Source organism: Xyrauchen texanus, chromosome 13 (genome assembly GCF_025860055.1).
Source record: "Xyrauchen texanus isolate HMW12.3.18 chromosome 13, RBS_HiC_50CHRs, whole genome shotgun sequence".
NCBI classification, from domain to species: Eukaryota; Metazoa; Chordata; class Actinopteri; order Cypriniformes; family Catostomidae; genus Xyrauchen; species Xyrauchen texanus.
This window is the reverse complement of record NC_068288.1, coordinates 39,654,862-39,669,252: the sequence shown is the minus strand read 5'-3', so window position 1 is coordinate 39,669,252 and position 14,391 is coordinate 39,654,862. Positions and strand designations below refer to the sequence as shown.

General features: G+C 41.5%; 1 protein-coding gene across 1 annotated transcript in view; it reads left to right on the top strand.

Moving 5' to 3' along the window:
• Positions 1-14,391, top strand: part of LOC127654487 (membrane-associated guanylate kinase, WW and PDZ domain-containing protein 3-like) — a 156,684-nt gene that overhangs the window by 89,338 nt on the left and 52,955 nt on the right. The window contains exon 2 of the mRNA XM_052141708.1: positions 10,126-10,242. Coding sequence (XP_051997668.1) covers positions 10,126-10,242 — 117 coding nt within the window. The remainder of the gene's footprint in view (positions 1-10,125; positions 10,243-14,391) is intronic.

The window sequence follows — 14,391 nt, the reverse complement described above, 5'->3', positions numbered from 1 at the left end:
AGGCTGAATAATGAGGAGTCAGATGGTCATATTCACAAAATAAACACCAACTGAACTCTGATGCAACCTGTGGAGGTTGATTTCAGCTGTTCAGCTATTTTTCTTAAATTACATGATTTCAGTACAGATCAGTATTATATGTCCATGAATTTATGTATTTATTTGGTTAGTAGCCCTGTAATAAGTGGGAGAATGTACAGTCTTGTAGTTCTTATCGCAATATAGCAATATCAGGGTCCTGATCAATCTGACTGACTGTACGTTATCCCTTAGATATTGTCTTTGTGTGTCAGTTAGGTTTTAGGTAAACCTGAAATTTCTAACATTGTGGGGACAGCCAAGAGCCAACTGTGCCCATGAGAAAAATGTGTGCGTTTATAAAGGATGACCATAGCCAATGAGGCTTTACTAATAGAGAATTCAACTCAACCTTTAGAAGATTGAGCTGTTTTCTCCCTAACTCTGCTCTTTCTTCTTCCCAAGTGTCTCATTTTTGTGATGTTCTCTCCTAGAGCATTGAAAGTAAAACATAACCTTATAAACAATAAACTTTCTTAGGGTACTGAAATATTTTGTTTGAGGTGTCACTGTGACTGTACTCATGCTTATGGGGATACTCTCATTTAAATGTGTTGTCTGTAAACTGGGACTAAAAATGATTCAAGGAACAAAAACAAACAAAAAGATTTGCAGAACGTAACCGAAAGTGGGACCAAAGTGATTTCCAATTGTTCCGGAGTGAAATGAGGCTTGAGGGGGCCCGGTCGGACTGGAGGGGGCCCACAGGAAGGTTTTTCCATAGTGTAGAGTGTAGTGGCGAACTCTCAGGGCCAGCAAAGCCTTCTCTGCTGGCCTAACATGCCAAATAAATAAATATTTTTCATCCTTTCATGCTCAATCACCTTTTTGCCATGCTTTAAGTGACGTAATTTTAAGCGAAGTGCGTGAGTTCTATTGCTGATGAGTCGACTGTCATTACTGCCGCTATCTCCATTGAAAAAGAGATCCTTATGGATTTAAAAATAAGATGTTCTGCATGACCGTGTGATTGCTTAATTTATTAATCATGAAAGGAGGACTGATTTTCACTTTAAGCAAATTGGTAAGTGCTTTTTGCGTTGTTATAGCAACATCAGGAGACACCTAGTCTATGTGTAAATTAGGCTGCTTAAGCATTCAGTGTCCATTTTACATTGGATTTTATAACTTCCTACTAGGTGCAATGTAATGCATCTTAAAGTCAGAATTACAACTTGTAGGCTCGTGCAGAAATTCTCAACACCGATTTTGCCGAGATGCAGGGGCATGATTTCACCTAAACAGGTTGACACACAGAGAGATATACAAATAAGTGATAAACATTCACTTTAAGTAATATCGATAAAATAGTTTGTTTCCACATTACATGATATTAAATCTTGTTTAACAAACAACTGCAGAGACATGTGTATAATAATAATAATCTCTTTTGCTAATCGTACACCTGTAGCACAAATGCTAGCACTGCAGCATTGTTTATCAGTTGGGTTGCTAGGAGACATCTCTAATAAGAGTAAAACCCCTGCTAAGCTAACGGGAGCGCTGCAGTTCCGAATATTGGGGAATGGAATGCATTTATGGTCGGAGATATCAAGTAGGGATATCCCACATCTTACCTTGTTATTCTAAACTTTTGGAAAGGAAACTGCGGAACTTCTAAGTTGCTAAATTTTAGTCTAGTCTGGTGCCTACATAGACGGCATTTTTAAGGCATCATAAGTGTAGTCTCAATGGCCGTTCTCAAATTTAAGTAGCAACATTATACTTCCTTCTTAGGTACCTCATTCTGGCCAAATTCTAACCAATTCCAACACATTCTGGCCTCACCTCCACACTGGAACAGTGTTTTCCTCCACCAAAAATGGAGGCCTTCAGAAATGCTCTCCATTGTTGGGAAATTGAACACCAAGTTTTCAAATGAAGTTCAGTCTCTTGTGAGATTTTTGATAAATTCTGCTTTGGGTGCCTTTTAAACTGAATGCTTCAGTTTCGCCTGCACATCAGTCTGCACTTTTTTAAAATTATTATTGTTATTCTATACCATGCACTCAACGAACGTCTTTGACTGTTGCATCTCTTGACATAGTCTCATGCAGGAGTGTCACGTTTTAGAATGTCATGTGTCAAGTAAAAATAAATCTGAGTTATAAAATCATGTCTCAAGACAATCACGTCCTGCAGTCTTTTCAGTCTGTTGTGCTGCAAGAACACTTTCAATGTAAACGACCCCCTAGAAGGCTGCTCACTAGCTTTTGATTCAGAGCTAATATATTTTAGAAGACTAGACCAGATATGCATCCACACTATGATAAGATTGTGAAAATCATAAACAATCTAAGACTGCATCAAATAATATCAATGATAATTATAGATTAATACCAGATTAGTGAGTTTAATCACATTAGTACCATGTAAAGTTATTTAAATGATAAATAATCATGCATGTCTTTGATTAAAGCTGCAGTTGAGTTCGGTAAGACACACGATTCTGTTGTCTGAGCTTCATGCTGTTAAAATTCATTGCTTGATGTGGGATAATTTTCTGCAAACTCTTCCGCCCAAATGCCTCTCAGGCTTGACAGCTGTGCTGAGTGCACACCTTTTGAGGAGGCTGCTTATGTAATGTGTCAAAACTATAGACTGTTCCTGTACAAAACTCCCATCAACCTGTTCACCATAGAACACTTTGTTTGGGCTGATGGCTATCTTGATCACCCCCATTTCCATTTGTTACAACTGGAGCACAAATAAATTCACTTTCTTTGTCAGAATGGGCAACTCAAATGGATTTCCCTTGTTTGTCAGAGCAAAAGACAAACAAGCTTTGCTGTAGCGGATGGCACCATTTTAAATATTACAAATGAACAGAGACCATACATAAGCAATGTTACCCCCTCTTGACTGAAACAAGTGACAAAAGCACTTTAATTTGTTTGCTTTTCATACTTCAACCAACCTACATATGAGGTAACAATATACCATAAACTTTGTCTGAATGTTACAATGCTTTACAAGACAAAGTTTATCAAGACAAGATTTAAATGTTGACAAAGCTTGGCCTGTAAGTTAAAAAAAAAGTTTGAATGGGTATTGAATGGATCAAAATATTCAAAACATTGCTATGCCGTTTTGAATAGTTGCAAGGGCATTTCTAACACACTGTCTACATCGAACGAAAGCGTTGTGTCGCATCAAAAGCATATCTTTCCCATTATTGTCAGGTCTACACTGGATTCCCCATTCTATTGCTGACACATTGCAGAGCTACTGCAGCCTGGTCTGTCTAAAATAAAATTATTTTACTTAACAGATATCATACATGTGAATCTTTCTGCCATTAATTTTACTCGTTACCTATTTAAGGCGGTCACTAGGTCATTGCAAGGCAGTCGTTTTGGCATTCAGGTTGTTTGCTAACCTGTTTTTCTTTTTTTATATATATATATTTTTATTTTATTTTTTTGTACATGCTGTTGCTATGCAGTTGCTGATGTACTCTTAGTGGTTGTTAGGCAGTAACTTGTTCATGCTGGTAGCAAAGTGTTTTTCTTTTTTTTTTTGGAGTGGTTAACATGACATTCTAGTTGGTTGCTATTGCATTGCTAGATGGTTGCTAGGGTGATTTGGTTGATTGCTAGGGCATTGATATTGGGTTGCTAGTGTGATCTCGGTGGTTGCTAGGATGATACAAAGTGGTTGCCATGATGCTAGGGTATTGCTAGTTTGTTGCTAAAGTGAGTGGTTTGTAGGTGATTGCTTGGGTGTTCTAAGTGGTTGCTAGGGAGTGTTGGATGATTATTAGAGGGTTGCTAGGGGGTTGCTAGCTTGATGTTTTTTTTTTCAAAACTGTTACTATGTCAAGCTATTTGTCTGGCTGTTTAAGTATGTATAACTACAGTATGTTGGCTTCGTGAAGCTGTTCGTGATGAGAAAAGTGTTTGGTCAAGAAAAGTTTTTTTATAGATTTGTAGATTTGACTTTGTCAGCTTCAAGTTCACAGGGCTACAGTAATTTATTTTGGCAGTTACATAGAAGTCCTCAGGTGTGAGAGTTATGAGTTCTATAATATATCAGCTGCTTGTAGGCAAATGCTCACTGAGAGGAGTTTTGAGCACGCACACATAAAACAACTTATGCTCAAGCTTAGCTTAAGCTTAGGTTGGCTACATATCTTATATACCTGCAATGGGTGAGCCATTCTGAATAGGGACAGTTTGGTGAGTCTCTATATTTCTCTTTGTATCAGTTTCTCTCTCTCTCTCTCTCTCTCTCTCTCTCTCTCTCTCTCTCTCACACACACACACACACACACACACACACTATCTATAATTGCATGTTTCACCTCAGAGGACCTGTTCTATAAGGTTAGAAAATATACCAGTTGGTTCCAATCGTTGTTTGTCTGATTGGATTATTGGTATTTGTCTCTTTCTTTTTGTGTATTAATTAAAATGTTTAGTTTTACTTTATGAACATTTAGGGGGGAATTAAATAAGTATGAAAAGTGTTTTTACTGCATTCTTATTGGCAGTGTTGGGGAGTAATGAAATACATTTAACGGTATAACGTATTTAAAATACAAAATGTTAGTAACTGTATTCGACTACAGTTACAATTTAAATAATTGGTAATTATAATTCAGTTACATTCAAAAAGTATTTTGATTACTGAAGAGATTACTTTGTATTTTATTTTTAATTGTGTAATTTAATATTTAGTGGTTTCAAATGGAAAATATTTATACATATAAATGATGCAATCCAAAGTGCATTTGAACAGCGAGGAAACACTTTCTTATGATGTGTTACATTCTTACAAGCAGACAGAGAATTTAGTTTGAAGTAAGTTTGGAGCAGAAGAAATAGAAATAAACCTTGTGTAAATTGTTAGCTTTATGCTAAGTGAAAATGCTACTTATAGCCATTTTACATGCACATGTTACCAGCACGATCATATTTTTTATCAAGAAAATTCTTGTTGGATCATAATTTCTTTTTTTCTATTACGACCTTTAATTTTAGGGCAAAAATCATATTCTTGATAATACATTTTGTAATTTTTCCAGTAAAAATATCTAAAGCTCATTCAAACAAGATCAGTTAGATTCATCTTGTGTTCATCTGTATTTTTAACATGTGTACTTTCTCTTAATGTACTGGCAGAGTTTTTATAGTGAAAACAAGTGAAAAAATCTACCAGTGCTGAAGTAATACAAAGTATTTAGAATACGTTACTGACCTTGAGTAATCTAACAGAATATGTTACAAATTACATTTTTCAGCATGTATTCTGTAATCTGTAGTGGAATACATTTCAAAAGTAACCCTCCCAACCCTGCATATTGGATTGTTTGTCTCTGTAGTTAACTATATATATATATATATATATATATTGTACATGATGACGTTACGCTTTACGTCACATTCTTCTAAGTTGAGAGAACAGCTAACTGATGTTATGTTCAAGTGAAGCTTGCTAAATAAAAATCCTGCTAAAAGGATAAACATCACTGAACAGCGTTTCGTTTGTTTTTCCTGCACGCGAGTGAAGGTGAACACTTGGATGCTCAACAGGGAGTTAAAACCGCAGTTTGAGCCAGCGGCTCAAATTGATATGGCTCCGGCCCTGTGTCCACAGACAATTCACCCTCCTCCACTTCAGGTGAAGTTGGGGGAGAAAGGTCCTCGACTTCAAAAGACTGCTCCGTGGCAAAGCTACTTGCGTCACTCCAGTCACTCTCCATTTTAGAGTCTGACAGCAGCTCTCAATTAATCTGTCACTATGGGTCTTAGGTGCACGTGGCATAATGTAAAATATAGCATTATGGGAAGGTTGTTTAAAACCAACTTGAGTTTATTAAAAAAGTTTGTGAAGTTCCAAATAAAGATAAAATTATATAAGAGGTAAGTAGTTTTCATTTGTAAAGTATTTAATTCACTGACTTGATTATTCAAAAGTAGACTTTACAATATGGCAAATTAATATATTAACCAATTTTCTATTGATATTTTTTAATGCATCTTGATAAAGTGTAGTGAGAGTGATATAAAATCACTAATGATATAATCATGATATACAATTTTGGTCAAATAGTCCGCCCCTAGTTGCCGCACTCATTGGCAACATTTTCAAGAGATCAGGCTGGATACGGCACAATCACAGCCAATCAGAACATATGAGCTTTAAGCTACAGTTATGAGCAGCGGGACTTTGGACCAATGAGAGTTCACAGTGGGCGGGGCTACACAGTGTAATTAACATGGAAAAGATTGTTTTAAGGTGCGTACACACTGCCAGCGACTTTGTCGCTAGTGGCTGGCGGTGAAGTCGCTAGTGGGTGTTCCCACTACTGGTTGCCTAGTAACGTTTATAAATGACATTCACGGATGTCATTCCATTGCTGTTGACAGCGAATCTCTTTTCTTGCCACTAAAAACAAACATTTTGGAGGGAAAATACTAAATATAAATGGAATCAGTACATAAAATGCTTTATATCAAAGATGAATGAGAAACAAGGCGTGCTGTTTGCCATAGCGGCTGTTTATCTGCGGCGAAAATGCAAATGCTGGTCTGTCTGGGTCCACAAAATCCCAGCGATCTCAGATACATTTCCACGCAGTACTTTTCTTAAAAATGTCCTTGTACGTGGGAAGAGACATATCATAGAGCACTGGAAAATTTCTAACAGCAAGAATTAGCCTTTCATCCATCTTTCCATTACTGCAGGAGCTGAGAGAGAGAGAAGGATCACGTGAGCTCTCCCTTCTTCTCTCCTGTTGGCTGTCGCTTCCGTTAGTCGCTCTTCATTTGAATACATTTGAACTTGTCTCAAATTTGTCGCGTCGCTGGACACGCCCACATCTAGTCGCCAAAGGTCGCGACAGCTCGTGGCGCCGGAAGTCACTGTGCTCTCATTGAAAATGAATGGGATGGAGTCGCTGTTGCGCGCGATGTCGCTGGCAGTGTGTACGCACCTTTAAATTGTTCGGCGACCCTTGTCGCTTTATCGCGTTGTGTCTGGCTGATGGCCGTCTAAGGATAAACAATTAGCAGGAGCACAGAAATTTAAGGCACGTAAGAGAGAAATGGTAAAGATTTTGTTCAAATGTTAATATTCGCTTCTATGTGTTATGCAACATAAATATCTAAATATGTATTGTTCATATCATGTTATGATTATATTATCAATATGACATCAAGTTTGATTTTTGGAATGACAACGCACAATGATTCTGAAGCGAAGAGTTTGCGCTTCAGATGTGTCATCGCCTCTGAGTGGTTCAAGAGACATTTGCAGGATTATTCAAAGCCTAAAAATGGCTAATTCGAGTAACGTAATCAGTGACGCCTAATACATGTAGGTGTAATAGGCCTTCTCAGTAGTACTGTAGAGACTCAATGGGAAATCAGAGCACAGCTGAGAAAACAAGTCCTTATTTGAGCTGTCGGTGGCAAATGAACCAAATCAGGCGAAAGTGCCATCTGCTCCTAAACAGGATATTGAAGTTTAACCAATGTAGATAAATGCTCCGATGAGGGGGCAGAAGTTTTAAGAGCATACTTAATACATAAAATAATACATAAAAAATACATACAATTACCATGGTAACCACTGCTCCTGTCCAAATTCTATAATGCAGTTATTATTACAAAAGTAAAATATTAATGCATTGAGATATGATTTCCTTCCGTTTATGATGCTTTCAAAATATTTCTGTAATTTTTTTTAAATATTCAATGTCACTTAAAGGGATAGTTCACCCCCAAAAATTTATTCTCTCATCATTTACTCACCCTCATATGAAGTAACATGAAGATTTTCGTACGGAAAAAACACATGACTTTCTCTCTTCAATGGAACACAAAAGCAGATGTTAGATGTAAATGTCAGAATGTTAGGGACGACAGCCTCAGTAACCATTCACTTTAATTGCATAATCTTTTTTCCATACAATGAAAGTGAATGGTGACTGAAGCTGTCAGTCCCTAGCATTCAGCCTTACATTTCCTTTTATGTCATAGGCAAGTCATATGGGGTTGGAATGGCAAAGGGGTGAATAATTGATAACAGAGTTTTCGTTTTCGGGTGAACTTTGTTTTGGTTAAAATATTACAGGCATCACCTTTTAAACAAAAAGATTATTGAAGCATCTTAACTTATTTTTTAAAACCAGAAAGTAAATAGAACAGAGATAAGAAAAATGTGGAAAATAATGGAAAATCACATCAACGTTAAAAGGGTTAATAGAAGAAGAAAAAAGTAAGAAAAATGGAAAAGTTGAGATGAGGAATGACCAAAGAATTTGACAGTTAAAAATGAAAATAAAGAGAGTGTGGCAAAGTGATAATGTACTCTAAAACCTCTGGTCTTAGCACTAACTATGTCTCTGTCTTCCTCTGACAGGATTATTATATTAGCTACCTAATTTTATTGGCATAAGAAAAACGTAAGAGTAGCACCGGCAAAGAGGAAGAGAGAGATACTTGTCTGGCAGCCATGCTTAATATACATTTTAAATTCTGAAAAATGAATCTTAAAATTTAGTGGAAAATGTCAATTTTAAATTGGTTATGTAGTAAAAAAATCTTTTTTTTTTTTTTTTTTTTTTCAGTGAATTACAACTAGTTTTGGTCCGTTTATGATCTGGCTACAGGAGACTTGGAATTTAAGACTACTTAAATTGTGCTCTTGAACAGATGCCTTAGACGCAGTGTCAAGTGTAAAAGAACTTACAATCTTAAAACATGTCTTGAGACACATGAGATCTCTTTTATTTGTTGCATCGAGGAAGTTTTGAGTTCTGAAGCTTATAGGATGTTTTCTCAGTACATTGTTTTAGTTTAAAAGATCAAGGAAAATTCATATGATCCTCTAGATATGACCCATTTTATTGTATTTGTTTCCCTTCCTTGAGTCTGTTGGACACAAACTTTTTTCTTTGTGTGTCACTGTCTCTCTATTTCTCATTCCTTTCTCATCCACCCTCACTCAGAACTAGCAAACAGCCTCTGTCTTCCTCTGTAGAGCCTCTTTCTCCAACCTCTTGTGAACTCCCAGAGTTGCATCTTTTGGAGTTTGGCAGAAAGTGGGAAAGTGAGGAGTTTTTGGCTTTTAAATGTTCTGTGCAGAGGGTTTTCATTAGGTTTCACTTTCCACTGTCGCTTTTGACATAAACTATGAGCAACAGCGTGTTTTTTTTTGTATTTTCTGAGTAAACAGAGCTTATAAGAAACTTATGCTGGGTGTTTGTGTGTGTGTGTGTGTGTGTGTGTGTGTGTGTGTGTGTGTGTGTGTGTGTGTGAGTGTGTGTGTGTGTGTGTGTGTGTGTGTGTGTGTGTTTGTTTAGTAGCACTTAAGTAGTAGTTACAGCACGTTTCCCAAAAGCATCGTTATCTAAGTAGCACATAAAAAGACAACACAAGCTTTTATCTGCTCTTGCGTCTTTAAAGTGCAAGTTAAACAAATCGTTATCACATCTTTCACAGTTTGTCCAAGACAATGGGAAATTTTATAAATTATATTAATATATTTTGATAATTGGAAAGCCATTTTAAACTATTTCAGAGGATAAAAATAGTGTTGAAAAAATCGCTATGAAATCAATAAGCAGACAAAATTATAAAAAATAATAAAAACTTCACATGAGATCATACCATGTCAATTGTTTCTCCTAGACAGCAATGAAATTAAATTGAAAGTTAGTAGAGACCCCTGCTTTAAGTCAACTTGAAACGTCATTCACAAACCATTTTTTTATTCCTTGAACTGAATTATTTATGAAATTACATGCCAGAATACAGCCAGGTGGTTGAATGGGAGGAATTTTACCAAGATGCCTAATATTACAATCAAAAGTCAAAATTTCAATATAAATTCAAACAGTTCTCAAATTCTACTAAAACAAATTATCTGAGCTATGCATCTACATTCATTTTGTAGCTCCATACCCCATACTGAATGTAAACAAGTGCCTTATTTAATGAGAAACAGACCAAGATAATGCTTAAATGAAACACAGCTTTTGAGCTATGAAAGGGCAACCTCTGAGCAATAAATTTGGTCTGTCTCTCTCTTTCTCTGCAGGTAAAGTGCTGAACACTGATTTGAGGCATTATCTTAGCCTGCAGTTCCAGAAAGGATCAATTGACCACAAACTACAGCAAGTGATCCGAGACAACCTCTACCTGCGAACGATTCCATGTAAGTCTTGCACATACATACAGTTTATGTTTCATATATTTTTTTCATATTTCAAACATTTTGAAAGTGTTTTACTGTCACAATTGTACACACAATGTTTTATCCTCAGCGTGAAGTGGAGGGGTCTTGTATCACCCTGAAGGGTGATATTAGCTTACTTGTAAGAGATCACACAGGGATCCCAGAAGTAGGAAAGATGACTCGCAATACCCGGATGACCGGTCTGATACATCTTAATCCCCATACATGCGGTTGTTACTCAGAAATATCAGACCACTAGATGGCGCCATTGACCAATCAGAATCAACTATTCCAGACACCTGTGTAATAAGTTAGGGATAACGTACAGTCAGACAGTCATTCATTTTCATAATATAAACACCAGCAGGGTGATCAGGACTCGATGCAAACTGTTTAATACAGGGAAACTTTCCAAATAAGTAAATGGACATGAAATAATGATTTGAGGAGAAATTACAGTATTTTATTATGTGACAAGAAAGAGGTTCAGAGTGATAAGAAACAAAAAACTAACACAGCTATGTAGAAAATCGTTTGCCTGGAAACAGCCAGTGGACACTTCACACTTCTGTGTTTGAACATGGAAGTAAACTTACTAGGGTAAACATTTATAGCGGTGAATGGGAGACCACAGCAAATTAATATCCACTATTAAGTATACACAACTTTCCAAAAGATGGGGAAAAAAAGAGAGAAATGTATTACTGCAGTCAAATAATTATATTATAATATAATATAATATAATATATATAAACTCAGCAAAAAAAGAAACGTCCTCTCACTTTCAACTGCTTTTATTTTCAGCAAACTTAACATGTGTACATTTTTGTATGAACATAAAAATATTAAACACCTAAGACATGTCGGTCGCAAATGAACCAAATCAGGTGAACGTGCCATCTGCTCCTAAACAGGATATTGAAGTTTAACCAATGTAGATAAATGTTCCAGCTGAGGGGGCAGAAGTTTTAAGAGCATACTTATAAAAAAATGTATTACCAAGCAATCTTTTATATATGTTTCACAGACATGTGTAACGGTTACCCTGTCTTGTCCCTCTGTTGCCCTTTGTTTGTAATTTTGTCACTTTTGGTATTTCTTAGTTTTCACTTTAGTCCCTTATTTAACTCCACAGTCCTCTGTTAGCGTTCGTGTTCACTGTTCATTGTTTACACCTGCCCTTGTTAATTTGCCTTTGGTTTCTGTTAATCACCTTGTTATCTTGTTTGAGTTCTGTTCTTTCATTGGCCCCTTTTCCCATGTTTGTGTATTTATACCCCGTGTCTTTGTTCAGTCTTGGTCGATCGTTGTTTGATGTTAGTCTGATGTGTGCTTCTCTCCCTTGTTCCCTGTTTGTCTCTACCGTGGTTACCTTAACTAGTTTATGTTTCTTTTCCCCATCGTGGGTTGTTCTTTTGTTCATTTTGTGTTTTCTGATTAAATAAACTCAAACTGCGTTTGGATCCGCATCTCCTCGTCAGCCTCGTTATTCAAACGTTACAGAACGATCGACCGCACAATGGATCCAGCAGTTTTTCGGGCTGAACTATGAACTGCTCAGCCTGAAGCAAGGGGACCGACCTATAGAAGATCACATCCACGACTTTCTGGTTCTGGCAAACGTTTCAGACTTCCCTAATTTCTCCCTGGTGGTCTTCTTCCGAGGCAACCTTAGTGACGGGCTGAAGGAGCGGCTGCCACCGCCAACGCGCGACTGGACGCTCCGGCGTTCGTTGAGGAGACCCTACAGATCTGCGGTTCTCCCTTAACAGTGGACATCCTCGAGGAGAACCCCGTAGCGCCTCCCGCAGTATTGACCCTCCATTCACCCGTGGTTCGTCCTTTCACGCCAGTCAACGAGCCAGCGCGGTCCTCTTCGTCTGCCCGAGGAGGAGGAGAAGACAGGCTTCCGCCTCCGGCCCACGCCTGCCCGGTCTGCGAGCCAGAGCCCACGCCTGCCCCGGTGAGCGAGCCAGCTGCCACGCATGTCACAGTGAGCGAGCCAGCGGCCACGCATGTCACAGTGAGCGAACCAGCGCCTACGGCCTCTACCGTCAGCAAGCCTGAGCCCTCGTCAACCGCGGTCAGCGAGCCTGAGCCCTTGCCAGCCACGGTCAGCGAACCTGAAGCCACGCCGACCAGGAACAACATCCCAGCTTCGCCAGTCGCATCAGCCCGGAGGAAGAGGAGAAAGGGAGAGGTCTCTGCACTCCAGCCACCGCCTGCCACAGCCCCATGCTCTGAACCCCCCTTGGCTCTGCCCTCAGTGCCCAGCGAACCCAAGCCGGCGCTTACCACGGCAACCCAGCCAGTGCTTGTAGCCTCGGACGTCAGTGAGCCAGCGCCTGTAGCCTCAAACGTCAGTGAGCCAGCGCCTGTAGCCTCAAACGTCAGTGAGCCAGCGCCTGTAGCCTCAAACGTCAGTGAGCCAGCGCCTGTAGCCTCGACCGTCCCTGAGCCAGCGCCTGTAGCCTCGACCGTCCTTGAGCCAGCGCCTGTAGCCTCGACCGTCCCTGAGCCAGCGCCTGTAGCCTCGACCGTCCCTGAGCCAGCGCCTGCGGCCTCGACCGTCCCTGAGCCAGCGCCTGCGGCCTCGACCGTCCCTGAGCCAGCGCCTGCGGCCTCGACCGTCCCTGAGCCAGCGCCTGCGGCCTCAACCGTCCCTGAGCCAGCGCCAGTAGCCGTGACCGTCCAAGAGCCAGTGCCAGTAGCCTCGATCGTCCAAGAGCCAGAGCCCGAAGCCATGACCGTCAAAGAGCCAGTGCCAGTAACCGTGACCGCCCAAGAGCCAGCGCCAGTGGTCGTGCCCATCCTAGAGCCAGCACCTCTCGGGTCTTCCAGGGCTCCTCCTCCCGAGCTTTCCAGAGCTCAGCCATCCGAGTTTCCCGAGTTTTCCAGAGCTCCGCCATCCGAGTTTCCCGAGCTTTCTAGAGCTCAGCCATCCGAGTTTCCCGAGCTTTCCAGAGCTCCGCCATCCGAGTTTCCCGAGCTTTCCAGAGCTCCGCCATCCGAGTTTCCCGAGCTTTCTAGAGCTCAGCCATCCGAGTTTCCCGAGCTTTCCAGAGCTCAGCCATCCGAGTTTCCGAGCTTTCCAGAGCTCCGCCATCCGAGTTTCCGAGCTTTCCAGAGCTCAGCCATCCGAGTTTCCGAGCTTTCCAGAGCTCTGCCATCCGAGTTTCCGAGCTTTCCAGAGCTCCGCCATCCGAGTTTCCCGAGCTTTCCAGAGCTCCGCCTTCCGAGTTTCCCGAGCTTACCAGAGCTCCGCCTTCCGAGTTTCCCGAGCTTTCCAGAGCTCCGCCTTCCGAGTTTCCCGAGCTTTCCAGAGCTCCGCCTCCCGAGCTTTCCAGAGCTCCGCCTCCCGAGCTTTACAGAGCTCCGCCTCTCAAGCCTCTCGAGCCTTCCAGGGCTGCGCCTCTCAAGCCTCTCGAGCCTACCAGGGGTCCGCCCCTCAAGCCTCTCAAGCCTCCTAGGGCTCCGCCTCTCAAGCCTCCCGAGCTTTCCAGAGCTCCGCTCTCCGAGCTTCCCAGAGCTCCGCCTCTCAAGCCCCTCAAGCCTTCCAGGGCTCCGCCCCTCAAGTCTCTCGAGTCTTCCAGGACTCCGTCTCTCAAGCCTCCCAAGCTTTCCAGAGCTCCGCCCCCTGAGCTCCCCAGAACTCCGCCTCTCAAGCCTTCCAGGGCTCCGCCCCTCAAGTCTCTCGAGTCTTCCAGGACTCCGTCTCTCAAGCCTCTCGAGCCTGCCTGGGCTCCGCCCCTCAAGCCTCTCGAGCCTGCCAGGGCTCCGCCCCTCAAGCCTCTCGAGCCTCCCAGGGCTCCGCCTCTCGAACCTCTCGAGCCTTCCAGGGCTCCGCCTCCTGAACCTCTCGAGCCTGCCAGGGCTCCGCCCCTCAAGCCTCTCGAGCCTTCCAGGGCTCCGCCCCCCAAGTCTCCTACGGCTCCGCCCCCAGAGCCTCTTGAGCCTCCTACGGCTCCGCCCCCAGAGCCTCTCGAGCCTCCTGCAGCTCCGCCTACGGGGCCTCCTGCGGTTCCACCCCCAGAGCCTTCTACGGCTCCGCCTCCAGAGCCTCCGATTGCTCCGCCTCTCGATCCACTCAAGCCTTTGACGGCTCCGCCCCAGAGCCTCTTGAGCCTC